The 27,863-nt window shown below is 37.2% G+C and overlaps 1 protein-coding gene across 4 annotated transcripts in view; it reads left to right on the forward strand.

Annotated features, from left to right (window-relative positions):
• LOC106067792 (calbindin-32-like) overlaps positions 1-27,863 on the forward strand; it is a 189,053-nt gene that overhangs the window by 118,290 nt on the left and 42,900 nt on the right. For all 4 annotated transcript variants that reach the window (XM_056035416.1, XM_056035417.1, XM_056035415.1 and 1 more), the window contains exons 5-9: positions 20,244-20,330; positions 21,776-21,832; positions 22,861-22,938; positions 26,727-26,782; positions 27,543-27,588. In XM_056035416.1, coding sequence (XP_055891391.1) covers positions 20,244-20,330; positions 21,776-21,832; positions 22,861-22,938; positions 26,727-26,782; positions 27,543-27,588 — 324 coding nt within the window. The remainder of the gene's footprint in view (positions 1-20,243; positions 20,331-21,775; positions 21,833-22,860; positions 22,939-26,726; positions 26,783-27,542; positions 27,589-27,863) is intronic.

Genomic DNA, 27,863 nt, shown 5'->3' on the forward strand with positions numbered 1-27,863 from the left:
TGATTTTTTTTTAAATGTCCATTTATTCTGTTCTGTTAATGAATTAAAATGAGGTGTGTGGGGGGCGGGGGCGAGGGGTACTCAGCATTACACAAAATTATACAAGGGGTACACGTAGTTCAAATGTTTGGGAAACACTGATATACATAATAAGAAGAAGCCGTTGATGTGAGATGGTGCTAGAGCAAGGGGGGGGGGGGGTACGATGATTGACTGGGGGATCAAACACAATTACCTACTGTGTAAATGTCACGGGTCACAGAAGTATGGTGAGCGTGTGTGGAGGGGAGTGAGCCTGCCTGTGAGGTAGGGACGGACGAGAAATGATGCTGTCGAGTGTACACGTCAGCTAAATGACATATGACATGGTAATGTCGTGAGAGGTCGATTCGATAGCTAACGACGGGAGTCGCCCCTACCCCAAGACAGAAAGGAGGCTGAACCAGGCGTGAGCAGGGGCGGTAAGTATAAAGGATAATGCTGGAGCCGTCTGGGAAAATTAGTAAAATCTTGTTTAGCCTATCACTAGTCATCCAATAGTCAGCAAGATATCACTCAACCCGTTTAGTTTTTCTGTTACATATATATATATATATATATATCATAAAAGAATAAAGGCTGAATAACGAATTCAAATTTTTACTGACAAAAAATAGTTTATAAGGTACATTTTTTGTTTGGGTGGGGGGTGAGTGAGTTTATCACATCTAATATAACGCACAAAGGAAGTAGTGTACTGCCTTAACGAATGTAATCATTTTCCTGCTAATGGCCTTATGTTCGACAGTACAGGAATTGGTAAGCGAAGACATTATGTGAGTTTGTTTTTGCGACAGCCAAGAGTTGTGGAGATAAAGCCACTTAGTGTACTCCAATGTACACGCACTCAATACACAAAAGTAGTACCCGTATGCTCTACCTGTACTCAATACAGGCACTCAAGACATTTTATCAACACCTGTACACAATACCTGAAAGCAATGCATGTACATGAAGATAATACCTGTACGCAATACCTGTATTCAATACCTGTACGCAATACCTGTATTCAATACCTGTACGCAATACCTGTATTCAATATCTGTACGCTATACCCATGCTCAATATATTTATTCAATGTGTATACTCAATACCAGAACACATTATCTGTAATCTATATGTGTACTCAATACTTGTACGTAATTACCTGTACACAATATTTGTATTCGATACATGGGCGTCTCTTTAATACACCCCGTAATAAGAACGTTGAAGCTACGACTATGAGCCATAAGGTAGCACTTGCACCCACTGCAATAAAAAATCCTGCGGGCGCCTATGACTCGATACCTGTACTTAATGTGTGTACGGAATGCATGTACTTAATATGTGTACGTAAAACCTGTACTTATTACCAGTACGCAAAAGGTTCACGTAATAGTATTTATCCATATTGACTCAGACGTAGGTCAGGTGACGCACACATTGCCACGTCAACACCGATCGAACAGCCTTGACCTTTCATTCCAAACGTAACCTTTTGTCTACGAGTTCCCGAAACAAGTCCGTAGGCGCGGTGGCTGAGCGGTAAAGCGCTTGACTTCCGAACCGAACCGGAGTCTCGGGTTCGAATCCTAGAGAAGACTGGGATTTTTATTTTCGGGATCTTAGGGAAACAGGTGATCATAAATTATGTTAATAAAGTTATTAAATGCTTATATCAACTCGCTCTGTCTATCTGCCGGTCAGGTAAAAAAAATGTACGCATTATTTCTCCCAAACCCAATCTCGGAACAAGTTTAAATTTTGCACAATTATTTATGTACCTGACAAAACAAGAATCCCTTTTATACTTTGTGTAGAGAATTAGTTGCTTAAAAAGATTAAAATTAACAATAACAATAAAATAATATATTTTCGTAATCACTTTGCTGGCGCAGAGGTTAGAGAATCGGCGTGAGGAAGATTGAGCACTCGAGCTCAAATGCAAGTCGTATAACTTTTTATAAATTTTCCTTTTTTATAAATGTATAAATTGCATTAAAAAAGCGATCACGGTGACAGTCACTCAGATAAGCCAACTTAAAGATGACCCCTCCTCCGTTTCCCAACTGGTTTGATCATAGCGCAATGAGAAATCTAAAAGCATTCCATTACACTAAACAAAAACAATTAGTAAAAATAATATCTAATCGGATAGGATTATTCATGTTTATTGTAGATCTATTTAAAATTTAATTGCACGACTGATCCAAACTAATTGATACAATTACAAGTAATATAAGATTTGTTTAATTTTTTAATATTTTTTTTTTTTAAATTTTGATTGTTGGGTCTTGAAATTGTTTATTTTAACTGCCTCAGATATTCTTCCAAAATTAAAGACTAATGCTTTCTAGCCAAAACATCCCTAAACGGTGGGGGTTGGGGGTGGCGGTGGACAGGGCTCAAACCCGTGATCAATCTTACCTGGTCGCGTGGTATACCCTATGGACTGTTGTTTGGTTGTCTCGAAGGTCCCGGGCTCAAATCCTGCCAACTGCCCACCCCCCGTCGTAATGCGGATGATTTGAGCTAGCAGAAAATAATCTTCAGTATCTGTAGAAACATTAAAAACATGTAAAATATTTTACATCAATTGTTACAAACATAGACACATCATGAAATCATGTATACAAACTTACATACAAACATACATACAAACATGCGCTTCTACGACGATATGGAGTTTGTTGAAGTGACAAAGATTAATTGAAAAAAAGGTTAAAGGTCACATCAATAAGTTAAAAAAAACAAAAAAGACAAATGGCTCCAAAATTTTCACTTGTTGAGTGCGATTATATGTCGCCTGCAGCACCTATGCGTTTGCTACATTTAGAATCGATTTCCGAACATGATATCGATACCATTCCCCAAGTTTCGGGTATCGATAACGATACGAGTTCTAAAAGACTCAAAGCATTAAAAATAAAAAAAAAATAAAAAAAAAACTAGCTAGAGAAAATAAAATCGAAGACATTTCCTGCAATAGCGGCTCTTTGAAATGAACGGAATCGGCCGTCCGGAATTTCACACATGAGCGGTTAGCGCCCTCTATGTATCAACACCCAAACACCTCTAAGCATTGACACCCAAACACCTCTTTTATATTAACATCGAAAGCTCGCTTCAAAAAAAGAAAAAGTCTCGTTTTGACATGGCGACAATGCATCGCATAAAAAAACAACATCACATGACAACATAAAAGGGGAGGCGTGGGGAGAGGGGGGTGTTGTTAAGAAGCATTTGATTAACAAATCGATGGTGTCTAGTTGAGAAAAGGGGGGGGGGGCGGGTGAGGGCGCGAAAGAGAAACAAACAGCATCCAAACGCATCAGTGATTCCCAGGCGCCCTGCATCCATAGAAATAAAAACTTTAAACATAGACACTTCAGACACACACATACGGACACATGCACACTTCGGGAATTACATATTAAACACAGAGACGCCCTCATGTATAGACACATACAAGATTCCAGAGTCTTAACATTAAACACATAGCCACTCGTACACATCTAAAGTAAATTAAATAGGGTCCCTCTTTCAGACCTTGTGGTCTATAGAGCAGCTGATGTCAATGCCATATGTTTCTGTAGCCGTCGGTTAACGAGGGTGTCATGTGACCAGCACAACGACCAACCGCACTTTACTTTTTCCCCAGCTAATGTCAGGTACCCATTAGAGCTGGGTGGCTTCAATTTACCACCAACTTATTACCACATAGGAGGCGCTGAGGCTGAGCGGTAAAGCGCTTGGCTTCCGAACCGGGCAGTCCCGGGTTCGAATCCTGGTTAAGACAGGGAATTTTTAATTTCGTGATCTTTAGGCGCCTCTGAGCCCACCCAGCTCAAATGGGTACCTGACAAAGTAAAGTGCGGTTGGTCGTTGTGCTGGCCACGTGACATTCTCGTTAACAGTGAGCCAAAAATACATAATCTGTTCCATTGATCGCAAGGTCTAAAAGGAACTTTACTTTTGATTACAATGCGCCCCATGTCTCAAATAGCTTACAGCCTTGGGGAATCTAAATCTGAATCTACATTGGTCGTTGTGCTGGCCGTATGACACCCTCGTTAACCGTAGGCCACAGAAGCTGATGACCTTTACCATCATCTGCCCTATAGACCACAAGGTCTGAAAGGGGATGTTTACTTTTTTTTTATTACCACACAGACACACACAATGACACATAGGTACACACTTCAAGAGTCACACATTAAACACAGAAACACGTACACACTTTAAGTCTCATATTTAGCTCCTGACTTAAAGAGAGAAGAATTTAAAACAAAAAAGAACAATTAAAAGAATAGGACAAATAAAGAGAAAGAGAGAAAGAGATAATGAGAGAAAAGAATAATAAGAAGAGAAAAGCAGAGTGGAAGAGTTAAGAAGAAAGAGAGAGAGAGAAAGATATATTAAATATTAAAGAAAGAGCAAGAAAATGAAGGAGAGAGAGAAATGAAGATAAAGAGAAAGGGCGAGAGAAAAAGAGAAATATAAATAGTAATACAAAGTGAAAGAGAAGAAAATGGAAAGGTAAGAGAGAGAGAGAGAGAGAGAGAGAGAGAGAGAGAGAGAGAAAGTGATAAGAGAGAAAAGAGACAAAAGAAATAGAACTAGAGTGAAAGAAAGAGATAAAAAATGAGAGAAAGAAAGAAGGAGATAAACTGAAATGGAGAGAGAGAGAGAGAGAAACAGAGAGAGAGAGAGAGACATAGCAGTACAGAGAAAAGGTATAAGAGAAGAAGAAACAACAGAATGAGAGATGGAGGGAGAAAGAAAGAGACACAATGACATACGATTTATTAAAACTTTTTCTACTTCAGCTTTTTGTAATTCGTTTCATTTTAACTCCGACTTTTTACAATTACATTTCAAACTATTTCACGGACGAAGAGCTTCAAATCAAAGATGGAGAGGTGGTCGATTGTAACAATCCATTCCGGCCTCTTAGCCCGCAGCCAACATCCTCATATTATTTCCATAATCTTTTGAGCTCTGCGTAATTTAGTTCGACTTAATATAATCTACTGGTTGGGAGGTGTCGCGACGGCAGTAGAGCTGATGGTCAGCGTCGAAGTGTGAGCACTTGATTAAGCGTGAGATTTTCAGCTTGGACTGTAGTTTTATTGCTCAAACATTTATTAATTATTAGAGTTAGCAGTTTAAAATACCTCGGAGCTATTGTCTCAGATGAGGGAACGAAACCTGAACTACTGGCCCGAATTGCACAGTCCACAGCAACCCTTTCAAAACTTAAAATAATATGGAAAGACAAAGGCTTAACTCTCGGCACCAAAATCAGACTAATGCGCTCCCTGGTCACGGCCACATTTTTATAAACTTGTGGGTCTTGGATGCTGACTGCAGAGCTAGAGAGGAGGATCCAAGCAATGGAATTGAGATGCTACAGAAGGATCATAGGTATCACCTTCAAAGACCGCATCACAAACCAAGAGATTTGAGACAGGGTTACTGCAGCGATTCAACCCCATGATGACCTGCTAAGTATCGTAAAAAAAAAACAAGATAGAACATACATTGACCTACTAACATTAAGCATCTCGAAAGTTTTAAAAACATACATTGGCCTACTGACATTATGCAGTCCAAAAGTTTTAAAAAAATGTTTCTAGATCTACAGCAAAAACAAAAAGTTTCAATCGATCAAAATGTTGTTAAAAATTCGCTCGTGTCTTATAGCCAAACGAAAAGGAAAACTAACATCGAGACACAATTTCTGACCCCCTGATTGAATACAGACACACTTTCCTACACCCTGATTGAATTGAGACGCCCCTCTGACACCTTTATAGAATCGACACACACTTGGTCAAACTATAGGTATTCTTACAATACATCGTAACACACTGGTCAAACTATATGCATTCTTACAATTCATCGTATCACACTGGTCAAACTATAGGTATTCTTACAGTACAACGTAACACACTGGTCAAACTATAGGTATTCTTACAGTACATCGTAACACACTGGTCAAACTATAGGTATTCTTACAGTACATCGTAACACACTGGTCAAACTATAGGTATTCTTACAGTACATCGTAACACACTGGTCAAACTATAGGTATTCTTACAATACATCGTAACACACTGGTCAAACTATAGGTATTCTTACAGTACATCGTAACACACTGGTCAAACTATAGGTATTCTTACAGTACATCGTAACACACTGGTCAAACTATAGGTATTCTTACAGTACATCGTAACACACTGGTCAAACTATAGGTATTCTTACAAGAAATGACCAAATTCAGACTTCATAAGGTCCTAATCCACTAAAGATATAACATTGTTTTTCGATTGCACTTTCTCCAAAATGATTGACAATATTCCTGTAATCATTATTTGCCCCCCCCCCCCCAAGCAAGCGGTGACCCTAGGCTATAGCTTAGGTTGCCTATCGGTCAATCCATCGCTGCCTACAATCTCTAAGATGCGGTGGAAGAACACATTAGGAAACGTTCAGATGAGCTGTTCCGTCTTAGGACACAGTAACCAATCTTAGACATACAACTTGTTCCAAGGCTGCTATTCAAGCCCAGACAAACTGATTGACCTGTTACTACACTCGTTAACTTCAAGGCGGATGTTCTGTTGGCATGTAATTACCTCCCTTCTCTCCCCCTGACTCGCGTCCTGCATGATGACAATTAGATTACTGCACTCAGTGTTACCGCTACACTTGTCTAGAATGTACTATATGCTTCTTCGCCTTTGTATTCGCCAGTATACATTGTCTGATCAACACAATCTCATCGTGACATTTGGGTATCGTTGTCATTTGGCACTCAAATGTAAATCTTCACAGCTAGCTATTTATTGTTTTTCGCAATTTACGAACATCTTCGATGTGGCCAATAGCAAAATAAAATAGTTGGATTTCTCGATTTCTTCGGTACAATTTTCGAATGTGTTTTATCCCACTTCCCTAACCCTAGACTTTACACAATTATTCATTATAACTACAAAAACATGAATACCCCCCCCCCCAAAAAAAAAAAAAAAATTAATTAATTAATCTTCTTCTTCTTCCTCATTCTCATCTTTATGTTGGAGTGTTCAGATGACTAGACCAATATATGAGATGAACTGCGCATTGGTTTCCGAATCAGGGAGCTCTCCATATGGTTTTCTTTCTATTGGGGTGTTTTGGGGCCAGTGTCTTGTAAGGGCCTAATGGTAAAGAGAACAGTTTTGAAGGACATGGTCAGCATTTTCTGGTGACACTCCACATGGGCAGGTTTCACTGGTTCCAATTTTGAGCTTCCGGAACATATGTTATCTCATGTTGTTGTGTCCGGTTCTGAGTCGAAAGATTTATACGTTGATCTTGTCATGATAGCTAATTAATAATCAATTCGTGATAATTAGTAGTTCTGTTTGATATCAAAAATAGGATTTCAGACCTATAAATTGAGACATATGGCTGTAAATCTGGAGTTCTTCCCATTCGATAAGCTTTTTTTTTTAATTTTAAAGATTTTTAAAAAATTTTGCTTGTTTGTAATTTATAATGGAACAATACTTTTCACATAGTCTACGAAAAAGTTTGTCTATAGATTCAGCTATTTATGTCGTCTGCTAGTAGTTATCTCTTAGAGTGATCTCCCCTTTTCATTCATCAAAACAAACCCAGAATAACAATCTAATCTAAATCCATATCCATCCATGACCTATACCAAAAAAATACAAAGGAAGAGGCAATCCGGGCATATACTGAAACAAAATACAGAAGTAATTCTGAGTGGAACTGAAGTTTGTATTTAAAAAGTTCAAAAATATTGGTCGTCACGATGTAACTAAAAATAACTCACATCGTGATTAGCTCCGAGGTAAACAGACATTAGAGTGATTAACTTTCAAAATTTGTGTAAACTTACTCTGCGCGTGTTTTTTTTTTTCCTACAGCGACATTTGGCATTAGTCCGTGTCTAGTCTTAGTGTATAAGATCACGTGATTATAGATAATAAAGGTCCAATTATAAGTAGCTTAGCTGAAAACTGTTTTTAGTTGGGGGATTTTGCAATTAAAAATTAATGCAAGTTATCAGCTCTGTTTACACTTTGATGTTTACGTCTGGCTTACATTCTTTCAGCAATACCATACAGCAGGAAAGAAAAAGAAGGGAAAACGACATGTAGAAATGTGGTGGCGATATAATTTTAACCTAGAGGAAAAAAAAATAAAGATAATGAAAATAAGAAAATTGGGAAAGATTTAAAAAAAAAATTAAGCAATGTCAAGGACGCTATATTAAAAGATCACTGCTGCCAACTAACTAAAAAAAAGCGAAAAGTCAAAAAGCTTAGAGATTTGATTTCGCAGTACTTGAAAAGTACACTTAGTATTGTTATATGGATTAGTAGAGTACTTTGCTAAACTTTGCTTATCAATGCTTCTGGATTTTAAAAAATGTTATTTGAATGACCAACTATGTTGTTCACTGTTATATCTTTGAAGAGTGCCTATATAGATTTAAGGATAGATCCAGATGATACTTGATCTGTTGTTTTTTTTCTTTCATTTCGGAGTTTAGAATAAAATCATTGCCGGCCTTAGGACACTACAACCTATGCGGCCGTAGTAGGACCCGCACTTTCATACGCCCCGCGCTAATGTTAGGTGTAAACTATTAAAAGAAACTATTATAAATTATATTCCATGAGCTTACTAGAAATCTCATGATATTGCAAAATATATGAAAAAGTCCTAGAAATCTCTTAAAATTATTATAATCTTCTGAAAAGTAGTCAAAATTGTCATTTTGGGGTGTCATTCAATTTGGAAATTGTAAACGCCAATCCTATGCACGATAAAAAAAAAATAACTGAATTGTCAGCTCTTAATAAAAATGCAGTTTAAGGGCAAATTTTAACCAATACCGAAAGTTCCAGTACTTTAGTTACTTTAATAGTCACTAGCATGTAAATAAAGATCTAAATCTATTTCGATCTCTAAAAAAAATCAAAAACGATATTTTGTTTTATTTACACATTTAGATCTAGAGATAAGGGCCGGATTTAAGTATGGGGAGGCCCCGAGTCAGGGCTTTTGTGGTGGCCCCTACAATTTTACTTAAGATTTAATAAGGATCCGCTTATGAATGTAAATTATCATATCTATAAGCATGCTAAGCTTAAGAAAAAAAAAAGAAATTAAATTCTTGTAAATTCATTCTCACTTTTAATAATAATAATAATAATAATAATAATAATCTTTATTATCCGTAAGGAAATTTGTCTTACAATTTGTGCATTACACCAAACAAAAAACATTATAACTATAAGAAACCAAAGTGTACATTCACACCAGACTCACTCATAATTTACATGTGACAAAGTTTATACCAGATTGTTCTTATTTAATGATTTGAAAAAAAATATTGTCGAGGGTAAGGCCCTTGGTAGACTCACTGTTTTAGATTCACAGCTGTATTCACTTATTTCGGGCATGTTGCAAGCCTACACTTCTGAATCACAACATTTTAGCCAGCCGTAAAAATGTGAAAAAAAAAAGTTAATTTGCTCGTGATTTTGTATTTAGTAAAGAATGAATTGAGTGCAAAGAAAAAAATCTTCATTTTCACTTAGTATCCTTTTCGCATAGGACCAGCCCTAAATAAGACAATTTATTAAAAAAAAATGCAAAATGAAATAAACCAATTCAGCTTCAAAACATAAATAAATAATTCCCACGATTGTTAGCACTTCCATAACGCGTGACACAATCGCAAAATAACCAGTAAGTTAATTATATTAATTAAGTTTACCTTAATCGTTATGAGAACATGGAACTTACTGATTGTACTGTGTGTTTTTGACGATGTAATCTTCTACTGATTAATTAAAAAATGCTCCTATATTTGCGACTTATGAACAGTATTGATGTACTAATTCTCAGTAACAATGATCGAAGGAATACCAGCTCCCATTGCCTCAGAGTGGCACCCCAGTGGCACCCCTGTGGAAACCTCCGCCCAGGGGAGTCGGATAGGCTAAGTACGGGAGTGAACACGGCTCCCAGCGAGTTACCATGTGTACGCTCTAGCGACTGTACATGTGAAAGGAACATTCTCCAAGTCTGATATTGATCTAAATTCAATCCAGTAGATCAGTAATACCCAAACTAAGGCCCGCAGGCCGAGGGTCATATCTGGCTAGTAATAATTCAAAGATTTAAAAATCAATACATGTTACCTGCAACATACTTAACTGGTTATAAACTCTCTGACAAGCTACCCTGCCTCATCGTGGCGTCCAGGTGGAAACGATCGTAACAGGTGACGATTAGGTCAAAGGGTATCAAAACAAAGCTCCCATGGGAGTGTCTAAAATGGCATGAGAGTATCCTCATTGCACTGTGCGGGGATATAAAAGAGCTCCCACAACATTTGTCCACGTCCTGGCGCCGTCCCTCAAGGGGCCATAACATAAATGGCGCGCCCAGCATGGTCAGCCTGGTAGATCAAAGGAATATGGAGGGGGGGGGGACCCGGAGTCGCTGCCTCCGGCCGCGTCTCTAGTCCGCGAGTCCGGAGTGTCAATGTCACTGCTGACCCTAGGGCGATGCACAACTGTAGTACTCTACACAATTTCAAATCCTATACTCTTAAGCGAGCAATTCTTGTATGTATGTATATATATTTATATGTATATATATATATATATAAATTTTATTTCGAAAACGGCTCTAACGATTTTCTTTAAAATTTCAAGGTATGTGCATAATAGTGAGAAAAAAATTCTCAACTCATTGGCCACATCGGGAAAACTCGAGGTCGACCGTTATATCGGTTTGAAAATGCCTCATTATCGAAAAATTAATTTTGGCTGCAATGTTTTATGAATGAAAATTTTCCATGACGTAAACGGGAAAAATGCTGCTTACGTCACTAGGCTTACCGCAGTACACTAAAATATTTCTTTGCAAACAAGAACGAGTTTTAAAGGATCAATAGACCTAATTAAACATTTGCGCACCATCTTACTGTAGATTGATTTATTATAGAACTATGAAAGAAAAGTAATGAAATTAAATGTGCCGATATATGATTAGTTATTGTGTTTTAAGTGCTTAATAAGTTGTTTATTCTTTAATTGCGTAGAGCGGTGTAGATACCTTTTACATTGTTGTTTATTTTGCTGGTGACCTCCATCTGTCTCGTTCTGAGGCCGCATGCAACCATGTGCTCTCTTCTATGTCAGCTAAGTAAAGTTTGCGCCATAAGCTGGTCTTTTAAGGGTTTCGGTGTTACGTCGACCACTTTTTAGCTCACCAAAAAAGACTGCCTTTGGCATGCGTTCGTCTGAGATTCGTCTCCCATACAGGATACTGCTCTGTCCAGCGTAACTGTCGGACTTAAAGAATTCCCTCTATACAAAGGCCGCGGATACACATTTGAGACCAAAAGAAAATTTGCTGCCGAGGACAGACGCAGACGCTAAAAGAAAATCTTAATCGAGCACCGCGGACAATGGTTATGCTTGCCCTGGATGTGGCAAGATATGCAGGTCACAGCTGCAATCCTCATTAATTTTCGGACTCTAAGACAAGCCTTATTATTATTATTATTTTGCTGGTAAATTATTACCATGTGTTCATGCTTCGGTGTCTACTGTCCTGTACCAAAACAAAGGAAATGGTCATAACACAACTTCTCTACGCCTTACTTGCTCACACTAAACATGATATCCATCTAGCAGTCAACCAGTTTGCGTACACTGCAGCCTCTTTTGATTTAACTATAAACCTCGGTAAAAAGCTTGGAGTTAGGGCCAGGAGAGATCTGAATGGATGGATGTGTAAAAGCAGGCCATAGCACCACTAGGATGGATGGATGGCAAAAGCCGGTATGAACTTCCTATAGTCCGACAGTCAGGCTGGGCAGGGCACGTATCCCGTATGGGTAACGAGCATATTGTTTGGCGTAACAGAGGTGCCCCACGGAAACGTTTCTTTAGAAAACTAATGCCATGATTTAAGTCTAATAAGAAAAAATGCGCCATTTTACTTTGTCACTAAGTGCATGTTTTACCCTATAACGTAGAGAAGTTACATTGCAAAGACTTTCTTCCAAGCCAATAATAGTAAGCCTACAATAGTTTTACGCAAAAGATGGATTGTAAAACTATAAGACGGACGTGAGCTGTACTTTGTCTAGACTATAGGAGGACTTAAAAGACTTTAAATTTAATCGACATGTACAATTAGGCCTACAATTAGAACTAACAGAACACTAAAACAACTCTTCAGATTAGTAGTCTTTATCCGATCGCTCATTTTCGTAATTACAAGAATATTCCCAAAATGACTTCGGAAATTATTTAACAGAGCGAGGTTCGGCCACCTGGTACAAAAATATTCTCAAAATGACTTCGGGTATATATCCTTTCTTGACAAATTATTCATCCGAGCGAGGCTCGGTCACCTGATATTGGTTATAAACTAGGTGTTTACTTGTCTCTATTCTAAGTTCCTAAGGAATTCGTTCATGGAGTCTGTAGCGAGGCTTTGGCTGCTTATCTGTACTTTTTCTATGCATGCATTTGTCTGGCTGTAATGGAATAGCACGCCATAGATGCCGTCCAGTATGATCTTAACAAGAAGAACATAAGAAAAATGCTTAAAAAAAACAATGCTTATATCAAGTGTAGTTGTATCAATTACTTTGGATCAGCCATTTAATTAAGTTTGTAATATATCTAGATTAACGATTATAGATCTGTGCGATTAGAATAATTTCTAGCAATTGTTTTTGTTTAAATAAATTTCAAGCTTTTAGCTTTCTCAATACGCTATAATCTTATCACTTGTCTGGACCAGTTGGGAAAGTGGTAGGGAGACGAAGGTGTATCTGGTTGAATGCTACCGTGATAACTTTTAAAATGCATAAAAATAAAATTGTACCACTTGAATTTAAATTCGAAGGATCAAGCCTCCATAAGGGCAGGGGCGTAACTAGGGATTTGGGGGCCCGGGGGGATTGACCTCTTTGGGGGCCCCTTGCATTTTGACATTCGACATATGACATGAGATAATGTACGCAAAAATATATAAGCCACAAATCAAATTGGTTCAGTATATCAGTAAACTTAACAAAAAGTAATCATCAAGACTCTTTTAATGAATAATACCGTTGTTTATTAGTTAAATAATGCACAAGTGACAAATCTAAATTGATATCGCTTCACGTCGTGCATTCTGTGCAGCAAAGACATCTATAACATCAACTATATCGATACTTTCTAGTATTTGTGACTTCACTGACATTAAAACCATGATAAGCCTTTCTTGCGTCAGTGTGCTCCTGAGATACTTTTTGATGAGCTTGAGCTTTGAGAATGATCTCTCACATGACGTAATGGAAGTGGCCTGAGTTAGCGGTATTTGGAGGAGTTTGCAAAGTCTGAGCACACGTAATTACCATATGAAGCCTGTTTCCTCAATATGTCTATTGGTGATTGTATTACTGTTTGTTGATGAAAAGTGCTCGTGCATCAATGACATAATTGAAAAAGCGATTTTCCATTTATTTCATCATACAAACAGGAAAAGTAGCACATTTTTCACAAGCGTGTCTTCATCTAACAGGTGTCTTGGTTCAAGAAGAAACCCAAAGGTATCCATTTTCTTTCCAGCCTTTGGAATCTGCCCTTCATCTCCATATGAAATCTGTCCAGCACTTCTGTCACAACACGTTTGAATTGCAGTTGTATTGACACTCCTACATTAGAACTCAACTTCCCATCAAGTCTTTTCTTTCATATGGTTGTTTTGATTACAGGGAATCCATAGTATTCACTACCTTCTTTTGCTTTTTCGATGGATTGGGTTTTTGTCAGTTTCTCATCATTTTGCAGAAAGCATGAAAGTACTAATTTCTTGAGCAGATTCCCGTATATGCAGTCCAGACTTTTGTAGTTTCTTCCTAACTATATTAATTGGGCACAGGAGCTTTGACCAGAATTCAAGATAGGCAAAAAATTCGTAATTTTCCACTGCATGAAGAAGATTCTGTGCTAATATTATATGGCATTACGTCATTGTTGGTTGTTTATGTTTTGTGCGAAACCAAAAGGATTCAGAGTATACAAAAGTGGGAAAGATCCATATCTCGTTATGCTCGAGTATAGAAATACTCCGATAAGTGGACTGCCGTATTCACCATCACAACTGCTGACGAGTAGAAGACTCAGGGAATCATTCCAACTGATCACAAACTATTGAAACCATTGGTAGCTGAAAATGCAGAGACATTATTCAACGAACGACAGATGAAAAGCTAAGTGAAATACGATGCAAAAGCAAGACTACCTAAAGATTTTTCTGTCGGAGAGTTCGTCTAGGTCAAACATGGCAGAAAGCAGTTGTCATAAAAAAAATTCAGCACCCAGATCTTACATCATAAAGACAAACAATGGAAAAACATACAGAAGAAATCAACGCTTTTTACATAAGAGTTTCGATGAAGACATCTCTGGGTACTATGATACCGATGAAGACAATGAACTGCAAACAGTTGCAACAAACGAAACAGACAGTTATAGACCAACGTCTAGAGAACTTGTTCAGTCAAGACAACCAGAAGTGGACGAATTGTTAAAGTTCCTAGTAGACAGTGCCGGTCGCAGTGGGCGCCGCGCTTTCATAGGCCCCGCGCTAATTCCAAGTGTACATTATTAAATTAAACAATTATAACGTATATAAAATAACAGGGTTTTCGCGACCTCCTGATTTTTCAGGGCCTCCAGGAAATCTCATGAAAAGGCAAAATATACTATAAAGTCCTGAATTTTTTTTTGAATTTATTCAAATCTCCTAAAGAATAGACAAAATTGACATTTTGGGGTGCCAATAAATAAAAAGTGGCATTGCGAGCTTTCATTTGATAAAAATTTATTGCAAAGACGAAAGTAGGCCTATTTTCTAATTAAAAAAAATAATTTTGACATTATGCTTATCCCTACCCAGACTAGGCTCGCGCGATCCGTTTCGCATAGGGCCCCGCAAATGCTAGGGCCGGCCCTGCTAGTAGATATCACTATCAAAAAACTTTAAAAGGAAGGTGTGATAATAACTTCAATAGGAAGGATGTATTAATATTATATGATATTACGTCATTATTTTTTGTTTATGTTTTGTGCGAAAGCAAAAGGATTAGATCATTAGATGTAAATAAAAAGAGAGTTTCCATTGGATTGAGAAAAGATGAATAAAGGGGTAATAACTCGAGTGTGAAGTTTAATTCTGAAATTATAGACGCCAAACCCGAATAATGGACAATTTTAGCATTGTTAAGAATAACTTTTAGTTATACTCGATTCTGTAAATTTTGCTTCAAGGTTAATTAGTGTAGCCATTTAGATCTATTATTAGTAAAGGTAACAAGATACCTGGAATTCGCTGTATATCATGCAGTTTTATTCGTGGCAACAAAGTTTAAAATAGAAACAGACACCCGTATTAAAAAATTGATCTCTGCAGCAAAAATATTTTTAAAATATTTAGGTTTAGTCTTTGTGATAAATTTAATCCATAAATGTTGTTAAAAAAAGACACCCGTTGACACTATTTGTCAATCAAGTATATTAATTTATGTATTTTACAAATAAATTTCGGACACCCATTTGGGGGCCCCCCCTAGGTGGGGGCCCGGGGGGATTTTAAAATTCTCCCCCCCCCATCCCCCCCCCCCCTTAGTTACGCCACTGCATAAGGGAATTAAATTCAACTATTATCACCACATCTGTCAAGTTCGATTTCTTTCCTTTGTTCGATACAAAACAAAACAAATAATTAATATTAGTTAATGTACTAGATCTAATTTGGTTAAATTTGTTTTTATTGAGTTTGTTTTGTCAGGTACATAAAATAATTGTGCAAAATTTTAACTTGATTCGAGATTGGGTGCCGGAGAATCAAAAGAGTCAAAACCTCTACACAAAAATTCACAAGCGACTCTTCTATCTTAGAAAGCTAAGAAAATTTAACATCAACAAAACAATTATTAAATTTTATTATACAGCAACCATCAGCAGCAATATTAACTTTGCCATCACCTTTTGGTATGGTAATACTTCACTGGCAATGTGCCTCACTAGTTCAATGGTCTAGTACATCCGATGATGTGCCTCACCTGTTCAATGGTCTAGTACACCCGTTGATGTGCCTCACTTGCCCAATGGTCTAGTACACCCGTTGATGTGCCTCACCTGTTCAATCGTCTAGTACACCCGTTGATGTGCCTCACCTGTTCAATGGTCTAGTACACCCGTTGATGTGCCTCACTTGCCCAATGGTCTAGTACACCCGTTGATGTGCCTCACCTGTTCAATCGTCTAGTACACCCGTTGATGTGCCTCACCTGTTCAATGGTCTAGTACACCCGTTGATGTGCCTCACTTGCCAAATGGTCTAGTACACCCGTTGATGTGCTTCACTTGCCCAATGGTCTAGTACACCCGTTGATGTGCCTCACTAACCCAATGGTCTAGTACACCCGTTGATGTGCCTCACTTGCTCAATGGTCTAGTACACCCGTTGAGGTGCCTCACCTGTTCAATGGTCTAGTACACCCGTCGATGTGCCTCACCTGTTTAATGGTCTAGTACACCCGTCGATGTGCCTCACCTGTTTAATGGTCTAGTACACCCGTTGATGTGCCTCACCTGTTTAATGGTCTAGTACACCCGTTGATGTGCCTCACCTGTTCAATGGTCTAGTACACCCGTCGATGTGCCTCACCTGTTTAATGGTCTAGTACACCCGTCGATGTGCCTCACCTGTTTAATGGTCTAGTACACCCGTTGATGTGCCTCACCTGTTCAATGGTCTAGTACACCCGTTGATGTGCCTCACCTGTTCAATGGTCTAGTAGCCTGTAGATACTTCTCGGGAGTCTTATCAACAAGTGCTTCTCATTCAAAGTCTTTAGTCTTCAATTCTTTTAGTTCCACTCTCGCCTTCTTTCTAAATGATGACACTGTTCGATTTTGGAAATTCTTCCATGAAGCTCTATTAAATACTTGTTAACAAGGCCTTACAATATTGACTATGTAAAACTAATTGTTGTATATCTGCTTAGATTAGCTTCAAGTGCAGAAAATCAATAGTCGGTTTGCTATGAGACTGCGTACTCCATGTTTATAATAAAACAAGTATGTAAAAGAAAATATGCATAAGTATGTTTACTCATTAAACGCCAGAAAAGAAACAAATAAATGTCACGAGTGATACACTCTTTAATTTCATTGGGAACCCTTTGGGCAATTATTTAGTTTGGTGCTTGAGAAATGTAAAATAAGTTCCCTGTTAATCAGATATATAAAGCTTGTCTATACCAATGCAACAAGTAGATTGATAATTAATCATTCTCTCAGTAGGAGTATCCTCATACAAAGGTCTGTCAGACAGGGCTGTCCCTTATCCCCCTTCTTGTATATCCTTTGCTTGGAACCCTTCTTGGAATCTGTAAGATCTGACCCATCCATTATTGGGATAAATATACCGGGTCGTTCCTTCTCAACCATCAAAGTCAAAGCCTATGCGGATGATACAACCTTTTTTCCATCTTCAGAGCAAGATATTGAGAATATACTAAAGAAGTTTACACTTTTCGGAGAAGCTAGTGGTTCAAAAATAAATATAAATAAATCCTCTGTAATGGGACTAGGGAAATGGAAATTCAAAGAGAATTGCGCTTTCAGAATTGTTGATAAAATCAAGATTTGTGGTATTGTCTATACCTGTAATCCTTTGTTCTATTGTAAAGACCAGTGGGAGAATATTTTTGTCAAAGCCTCAAACTTAATTAAACGTTATCAGCACACAGGTTCTACAATATTTGGTAGAGCTGTATTGATAAATAGTTTGGTCATTCCAAAGATTGTCTATTTAGCTAACATTACAGAGCCACCTCCTAAATTCATAAACAAGCTGAACAAGTTAATTAGAAACTTTATATTTAAAAACACTATTAGGAGCATTAAGCACACTACACTCATTCAAAACAAAGAGGATGGGGGGATAAACTTGCAAGATGTTAAAACAAAAATACAGTCGCTAAGGCTAAAATTTGTAGGTCAAGTAGTTAGAAACCCAACAAACTTTCCCTTGACAATTTACTATTATGGTTTAAGATTAAGTAGTCTTCTTCCAATACACAATGATACTCCTCACTATTTTGGTACAGTCACTCATCCATTTTACAGATCTATTTCAAGAGTTTTACCTGGTAATGAACATTTAATACACAACAAAACCAAAGAATCATACATAACACTTAAAAAGCTGTTACAGGAAAGCCTAGTGAATAGGATTAAGTGGGGGAGAGTTCTTGGGGTGACAGAATTCAAGGACACATTCATAAACCTACACAGTAAACATATCCCACCAAAAGCTAGAGAGATTAGTTATAGACTTATCTTTGGGATGACTCCTATGGTTAGAAGACGGGCAAATGACCGTGAATGTATATTATGCCACCTTGAAAATGCTGATAACGAAAAACACATGTATTTGGAATGTCCATTATTCCTTCAAGTTAGAAGTACTGTAATGGACCTATTGGAAGCAAACTGTGGCAATTATGTAAATGTTAACTTGTCTATTATTTTAAACAAGCTGCCAAAACTAAAAAATAAAATGATACATAACTTTAACTTGATTATTGTTTCCGAATACAGGAATCTTGTTTGGGCTACCTGGCTCAAATGTCTACATAATAATAAGGTGTTTGATCCTAATCACTTGGAATTAACATTTAGAAAAATAATGGACTTTAGAGTAGAGAATTATCTAGTTTGATTTTCATATACCTGTATAATGCTCATGTAGTTTTTCAGAAATAGGGTGTTGGGGGTCAGGGATATCTGATATTGTGTTGATTGTTCTGGAGTAGAGTATACTTGTATCATTTTTCTGTCTTTAGGGGGTTCATTGGTTAGGTAGTATGTCTTTGATATTAAATAATATTTCTATTACTGTTATTATATTTTTAGGTTAATCACTTTTCAATTGTTTATGATTTAATACTTGTGAATTATGGTAACTTACAAATAAAAACATATTAAAAAAAAAAAAAAGCCCACAAAAGAGGCAAGATGGCCCATAAAAGAGGCATATAAAGCCCAAAAAAGAGGCAAAGAAAAGAGGCATAAAGCCCAAGGATTCCTATGATGATAAAGCTAAAACTGAATAGCGCAAATTCTGAGGTTTCCTTTAAAAAAAAAAAAAAAAAAAATTGGTGCATAAATAATTTTGTAAAATTTTGATCATATAAAAATAGAGCAGCGCGCGATTAATTCCCATAGATTTTTTCCATTGGCGCTTACTCATTTCTGACCTAGAATTTTCGCGGGTTGTTTGTAATATCTGTTTTGAGCCTTGTATGTAGATCTAGTACCGGTAATTAAAAAAATGAAATCTAAAAACTTTTTCACTTTTTTTAAAATGGCTGTTGGCTTAGCGTACAATATTATTCACATGACGTTCTAATAAGTTATAGTTTAAAATGCATTTTGATTCAGTTCTTTTCGTAGAAAACTTATTCAAATCAGTTAATAAAACAATATGATCCATATGACTTTATGCTGTTTATATCAAACAATTCTTATTGTGCAATGTATATTATAACATGTCAGTCTTTTGTATGAAACGTTTACGCCATATTGAAATTCTGATAGGACGAAAGTAATTATAGAATATTTTCAAGGATTTGTCTTAAAATTTTCCAGGGGCGTAGCTAGGAATTTTTCATGTATTGGGGGCCCGGGGGCTTGACCTCTTTGGGGCCCCTTTGCCTTTTGCGTAATATTTAATTTTTAATGTAAAAAGCACTCGTTTGGAGGCCCCTCTCAAGTGGGGGCCCGGGGGGATTTTCAAATTCTCCCCCCTCCTCCTTCCACCCTAGCTACGCCACTGACATCTTCTCCTAATATCTGAACCAGCTAATCTAGTTTGAGCAGAACCGACTGTGGGGCGAGTCTAACTTTAATGAAAAGATACGTTTTACTTAGTGTATGATAAATAGCCAAAGATGGCCAAAGATGGCCGCTGGAGTAAACCAAATTAAATAGCTGGCGCCCAAACAAATTCTCTGAGCTAAGCAGCTCGGAGCTAACAAACGAACAAACATTAGAACATATTTTTATTTCTGAGCTAAATTTACTAGTTATTTTTTTTTCCTATAGCTGGCCCAGTTGCTTCCCATGGAGGAGAACTTTCTCCTGTTGTTCCGCAGAGAGCATCCTTTGGAATCAAGCGTGGAATTTATGAAGGTGAGTGTCTTTGTGAATGTAATTTAAGTGTGTGTGTGTCTGTGTGGGCAGGGCCGGCCTTAGGCTACGGCAACCTATGCGGCTGCAGTAGGCCACACACTTTCATAGGTACCATCGCTATTTTTAGGTGTATATTATTAAATTATAAAACATTACAACTTATGTAATAATAGGGTTTACGTGGCCTTCTAATTTTCCAGGACCACCAGGAAATCTCCTGAATTTGCAAAATATACGAAAAAGTCCTGGAAATCTGAAATTATTAAAATCTACCGAAAACTCGTAAAAATCTCCTGAAAGATAGACACAATTGTCTTTTTGGTGTCCCAATCCTGAGAGCAATAAAAAAATTAATGGCATTGGTCAGCTTTGATTTAATAAAAATATACTGCAAAGACAAAATCTTAATTTTGTATTTCCCTAGCCAGACTGGGCCCCGCGCAATCAGTTTTGCATAGGGCCTCGCAATTGTTAGGGCCGGCCTTGTGTGTGTGGGGGGGTGGTGGTTGGGGGCGTTTGTGTGTTTGTATTGTGATTAGTCTGAACTATACAGTTCTGAATTCAAAAACTATTACAAGTTAATAGTCGCCTAGGGCATATAGCTACTTTATTATTCAAGTATTAAAAATCCTAGTTCTTCCTAGTCAATAAGGTGATGAAAATCCGTTCCTTTTTTTGTTAATAATAATAAAAAAACAATACGTCCTCCCCAAAGTAACTTTTAGATAGTGACAGTTAGCAACACATCCCTGATCATAAACAGCACTTTTGTATTCAAAGACATGTAGACTATATGAACATACAGAAAATGTGAAGATATGGTTCACGCAATCTAAAATAACACACTGTCACGAAACGGATAGAATAGTTTCCATTCATTTACTCCCCCACCCCACCCCACTAACTTTATTATTTCCATAACTAAGAAATCGCTCCTGCTGTGTTTTTAAAGCTATTTCTCTACATATATCTCATGATGACTTTAAGAGGGATAGGTTTATTTTTTTTGTAAAAAAATATTATAGGTTATCTAATTGGGGATTGTCATGAAAAGTTTTTTAAAAAGTCGAATTTTTTGTTTGTTTTGTTTTCGGTTTTTGTAAGACCCGGTTTATATTATTTAAGAAATAACAGAGAAACATAGAAAAAGAATCTAGAGCAATGTGGAGAGCGATAAAACGCAACTTACAAATGTTAAAAAATAGGAAGATGAAGAGATGTTTTGGTATAAAAAGACAAACTAATGTCAAGGACGTTATGTTGATAAGCCTCTGTTGCCAGCTAAATAAATGTTTAGTCATAAAAGGGAAAATAACTTTCACATTTGAATGGACGTATACAGTTATAGTTATCTCATATTTAATTCAAACTTCACATAAAAAATAATAATAAAAATCCCGAGGTAAGACTTCCTTAAATAGATCTGACGTCATATCCTGTTTCAGACTTGGCGGAAGTACGACGAGGATCACAGCGGATACATAGAAGCAGACGAACTCAAGGTAACTCTTTCTTTACCACAAAATAAAATGTCATTCACGTGATCCCTCGATGAATGGGTATAACGTCTGCTGAGTTTCATTAGGGGTCACGTGCCACTCAGCTGTTCATTAGGATAAGAAATAGCCACGATGCGCATCTATTTCTCGGACAACAGTTTTATTAGTTTCAGAATGCCATGCAATTTGTGTGGACGAGCGGTGGTTGAGTGGTAAAACGCTTGGCTTCCAAATCAGGGGTCTCGTGTTCGAATACAGGTGATGATTGGAATTTTGAATGAACATTGTAAGTATAAAACCTACCAAATATAAAACAACAACATCAGAGATACAAAAATAGCGTAGTTGCCCATTCAGACCTTGCAATCGTGCGATCTATATAAGTTATCTGTGGCTCACGATTAATGAGGGTGTCATCTGACCAGCACAACGACCAACCGCCTTTACATGATGTCAGGTTCATTAGAGCTGGCTGGACTCACAGGCACCCAAAGATCCCAGTTCGAAAGCCAAGGTTTTTACCGCTCAGCCACTGCGCCTCCAAATGTGAATATTCATTTTGTATAAATCTCACGGCTCTATTTCTACTATAATTCTGTTTTCTTGAGTTGAAGGGTCCCAAAACAGAGGACGCATTTTCTAATATTACGATCACCAAATAACATTTTATTTTTATGTTCTTGTTAAATTTCTAAAAATGTATTTTCTCTCCTCAATCCCTCTCTCTACATATCCTTAAAGCTAATTCACTCAATGCCCTACTCAAACTATATATCTTTTTTATCTTATCTTATATATTACAGACGTTACTTTCCAAAAAATATAATTACGTGATACATACGTCTTTCATCCACTCGTCAACTCTATTTTACCCTCTGTCTCTGTCTCTGTCTGTCTCTGTCTATGTCTATGTCTCTGTCTTTCAATGTCTCTTTTATTGTTTTTTTTTTAAATGTCTATTAAACGAGAATTTTGAAATATTCAAAGTTTTTTAAGTTCATGGAAATGTTTTGATGACCTTTCTTCCCCAGCACTTCCTGAAAGACCTCCTGAAGTCATTTGAGAAAATCGTCACAGAGGAACAGCTCATCACGTACGCTGACACGATGGTGAGTTCAAAGGTCAAAGTTTGTCCTCGACAGCGAGGAGGTCATTAGAGCTCAATAGTTAATTAAGAATATTAGAGTAAGGAGTATAAACGTCTACACAATACTAAAATGAAATCTACGCAACCGTGTGTTAACATCCTCACAATAGAATATAAACATACACACCTTACTGTATAAACATTTACGCAATTGTATACGGACATATAAATAATACTGTATAAAAATGGATGCCAAAAAAGCTGTGGTGAAAGTATTGAAAAAAGTCCACACCATGCGTCACGTGGCGTACGCGTCAAGAGAAGTGTAAACAGTAAGTTTATTTGTACATTGGCTTCTCGTAGCTTCGAGTTTCTACAAAGAGGAGTAAGTTTGCAGAGGAGATAATTTTTTTTTAAATTTCCTTTACGAGAACTTTCCATTTGAAAAAAAATCTGTATAGAAGAGACAATCTGATATCAGTGTGTAAAACTCATTTTTTTTAGGCATTAAGTATCAAGCTTCATATTAAGTCTAATTTTGTTTGAAAATGTCCGTCTGTAAAACTGTTGGCCTCCTTCAGTCGTAGAGCGACCATGGGTCATCTCGAACACTTTTTCATGTGGCTGTGGGGCCCTATTTTGGAGTGACACTCCCGTCCACAACTATTGCAGGTTAAGGTGGCTTCACTTTGGTGGTAGAGGAGCCGGCCATTTTTCGCACGGCACGATTTTCTTCCAAAGCTGATGGTTTTTTTCGTTGTCCATAGCTTTCTTGTTCTCTGTCTCTCTTCATTTAGTGCGGTTTAGAGCTATGTCTTCCCAAATGACAGTATCGATGTTCACTGATTTGAGGTCCCGTTTTATTACATCTGGAGGCGCGGTGGCTGAGCGGTAAAGCGCTTGGCTTCCGAACCGGGGACAGGGGTTCGAATCCTGGTGAAGACTGGGATTTTTAATTTCGGGATCTTCGGGCGCCTCTGAGGCCACCCAGCTCTCATGGGTACCTGACATTAGTTAGGGAAAAGTAAAGGCGGTTGGTCGTTGTGCTGGCCACATGACACCCTTTTAGCCGTATAGACCACAAGGTCTGAATGGGGAACTTTACTTTTTTACTTTACTTTTTATTACATCTATGTAACGGAGGTGGGGGCGACCAGTTTTTCTTGAGCCCGACGCGAGTTGTCCGTTGTTAACTGCAATGGCTTCAATCGTTTAATCGAAATGTGTTTTTTTTTATTGTACGTGTGGTTGCAAATAAGGGCAGCACTAATTTAGAACGTCGTCGTGTAGCCAGCGACAACAAACACCGTCATATGATGAGAACATTTGCTTTGAAGATAAAAGAAAACTGTGTGACAAAAAGATAGACACTCGGAAATTATGCATATGCATATCGGTTAATCCTGGCATCTGTTCTCCTTGATATCAACATTTGATTTGATCTGGGGATTAGTAGAGTAAGACGTGGTTTAGTGTGCTTGCATAATTAATTTAAAAAATTATATAACGGTTTGGTTTAAGTTGGGGAAAAAAACATGTAGCTGCTGCACCTAAAAATTGCCAGCTACAAAATTTAGTAAAATTGCATTTAAAACTTTTCTAATGTTTTAATTTATGTTAGATCTAAACCTGACGGACGGTCTAACTTTAAACAAAACAAATATCAGCTTCTTCCCAAACGTTTGAGCAAAATAAACAATAACTTATCAAGCTAAAAATAAACAATAATTAACACGTTAAATAATTTTGTGATATGTGTCTGTTTACTGATGAGGAGTTCAGAAAAAAAAATAAAAAAAAAATGTTAGCATTGCTACAAGAAAATGTAATGAATATATTGTTATTGTTTTTACAGCATAACACAAGTTTCAGATTTTCATTCTAATACACTGATAACTGTAGATCCAATGCGTATATGTTTTTTGTTTTAATAGTTGTGCATGTTAAATAGTCTTTGGTTTGTCAAGGTGATGCGGGAAACCCGTTCCTTTACTTATACCAATTCGTCCTAGAATATGGAATATGAAATGTGCCTTTGTGATAAGAATATTTTTGTTATTAGGTTGTGTTTTTGTATTTGTAAGTAATAGTTCAGTGTTGTGTGCATTTTAGCAAATATACTAGTCTTCTGTTTCGGATTTTCCACATGTTCAGAGATTTTTACAAATTGTTTCGCTATAGCCAAATGTCATTTTTTTTAAAAACCAGTATCCTTATATATAAAAATTTAAAACAAAATCTTTAAGACTTCAGACGGCCCGCCGCGCCAAAAAAATAATTTCACACTGATTCTTGATACAATATCTGAATGATATTATGCTATCTGGTTCCATTATTTCTTATGTAATGCCTCTGGATAAAACACAACATATCAAGCTTGTGCATTATTTAGTACTCTTCATATCTTTGTTAAAATGTACGGTTTGGCTTCCTATTACATAATATTGCATGAGCGTCGCTCTTTCTCTGCAAGCCTTTAAGAGTGCTTCCCGATAACCTTGTACAGAAAAGCTCAGAGATCATACTACTATTGTTACTGAGCACCTGGCAGCGACTTGCTTTAAAAGAAACATGGAAAACTCTTAGGTGAGACCGCGGCTTAAACATTTGCGATCTCAAGAAGTGATATCGTCGAAGACAGGCGATAACTAAGAATTGAGAAATTATAACAACCGTCAGCATCCTGGACTTAAAGGGAAACTGCGAAAGTTTTTCAAATTTGAGTTATTGACATATTTGAATTCTGCGTGAAAAGTTGTAATAGTAAACATTTTACCATTTTTTTATTTAAATACTTAGAAATATTTATATTTAATAAATTAGACAGTAAATTCTTGACATTTCCAAAAAAAAGGGGTTCAATGATATTTTGTTTTTAGGTTAGGCATACGTCACTTCCCTCAACAATACTGAAAAGGAAACTAGATTTAACCAATCGTATCGCTTCATTCTTACAGGCTCTTGGGCTTAGTGACGGCCTGGTCCAGAGCTATGGTACAGTTATAAATACATGTATAGGTAGATCTAAAAGCATTAGGATAACCAACTCGAGAAAAAAAGTAACATTTTCATCTAAGCCTCTCTCTGTCCCAAGAAGTAAACAGATCGTGTGTCTGACTGATTCGAACGAGCTGGTCAATGTATGGCTAGTCTAGATTACGTACGTATAGTCGGTCATGACAAGACAACCAAGCGATAGCGTTTGTGGTGTGTTGAGTGGTCTGGCGAGAAAATACAGACTGCCGTGGTTAGTCAAGCATGTAAATCTACGCATTTTTTCTTTGCTTACAAGATCTTAGATCTAACTGCATAGACGAAAATATATTTCTTTTACGAGAATGTAAACTTTGCTGTATGGTCTCCCGTTATACAATAAGTCAATAGATTAAATTAGTAGGCTACTGTGACGTCACATAGAATCCGGGTGAATGTCTGACTGTTTTGGATGCGCAGAAAAATTACGTCAGAAAAAAATCCATTAGTAAGTTATTATTGCAAATAAAAAAAAATAGAATACTATATTCATTATCTGTAAATCAAAACACATATTATATCAAAAATTGTCAAAACTATCAGAGTTTTCCTTTAAGCTAGTGCCAGGTTTGACAAAATATGCAGGTTCAACTGGGTCTCAGCGTGACCTCCGTGACCCCCATATCGAAGGTGCCGGTCTCAGTAGCCGCGTAAAATATTTTACTCTTCTTAACTATTAGGATTCAAAGACATTGTGCTAGGAATATTTTTTACGGATTGTATTTTGGACTCGCCCCTTCTCTAATTCATGTTTTCCATTGTTCCTTATTTCCACAGCTCCAGCTTTTTGACAGAAACAAAGATGGGAAACTTCAGCTAAGTGAGATGGCTAAGTAGGTCATGACCTTTTCTCTAGAAATATTTGTTTCTTTGGCGTCCTCAGCAAGACAACGTATTATGGTAAAATAAGTAGGTCTCAGCTGTGACTAAGAGGTGCGGTGGCTGAGTGGTTAAGCGCTTGGCTTTCGAACCTGGGGTGCTGGGTTAAAATCTCCGTGAAGACTCGGATTTTGAATTTCGGGATTTTTAGGGGCACCCTTGAGTCCACCCAGCTCTAATGGGTACCTGACTTAAGTTGGGGAGAGTAAAGGCGGTTGGTCGTTGTGCTGGCCACATGACACCCTTTTCGTTAACCGTTAACCACAGAAACAGATGACCTTAACATCATCTGCCATATAGATCGCTAGTTCTGAGAGGGGAACTTTATAGCTGTGGCTGCGTAGCCATGTGAGACACTTTTCTTTTTTAATATTTTGTCGGAATCACAGTCCAGAGCGCATGCCACTCGAAAAATTAGAGTACAATTAAATGAGATCAATTGTTTTTTGCTCATAGATCAATAGCTCGTCCAATTGACCTGTGACGTTCATGCCTTCTTGTACGATTGATCTCGTTCAAACTTGGGACCATCATTACGTCAGTACAAAGCGCATCTCAAACGAACATGGCGCTTCGGACACAAGGGTCAACTTTCCCAAATTGATTTTTTTTTCCTTTTTGAGGATTTGTTTAAAGATTTATATTCACGATTGTATAATTGATGATATTATTTTTTTTTTTTAATATTTCAATTAATGTTTTGTTTTGTTTCAGATTGCTTCCAGTGAAAGAAAATTTTCTACTCCGACCAATTTTCAAGGTATTAATATGTTTTCAATCGTTTGTATTGCCAGATTTCTGTCACATGTGCAGTGAAAACAGTTTTTTTGTTTTATTTTGCTTCTACGGTCTATCGCAGTCATATTTTTTTTTTTTTTGGAAATTTAAAAACAGTTAATTTTGGTGTGGCTATGAAACGAATTAATACATTAAATGAATTATTTATGAACTAAATACAAACGAAAAAGAATGTAGACAAAGATAGCCATTGTTACAACTTAGTTCAGCCTCTCGTTTAGAGATGCGAGCCAAAGT

Source organism: Biomphalaria glabrata, chromosome 7 (genome assembly GCF_947242115.1).
Source record: "Biomphalaria glabrata chromosome 7, xgBioGlab47.1, whole genome shotgun sequence".
In the NCBI taxonomy this organism is placed as follows: Eukaryota; Metazoa; Mollusca; class Gastropoda; family Planorbidae; genus Biomphalaria; species Biomphalaria glabrata.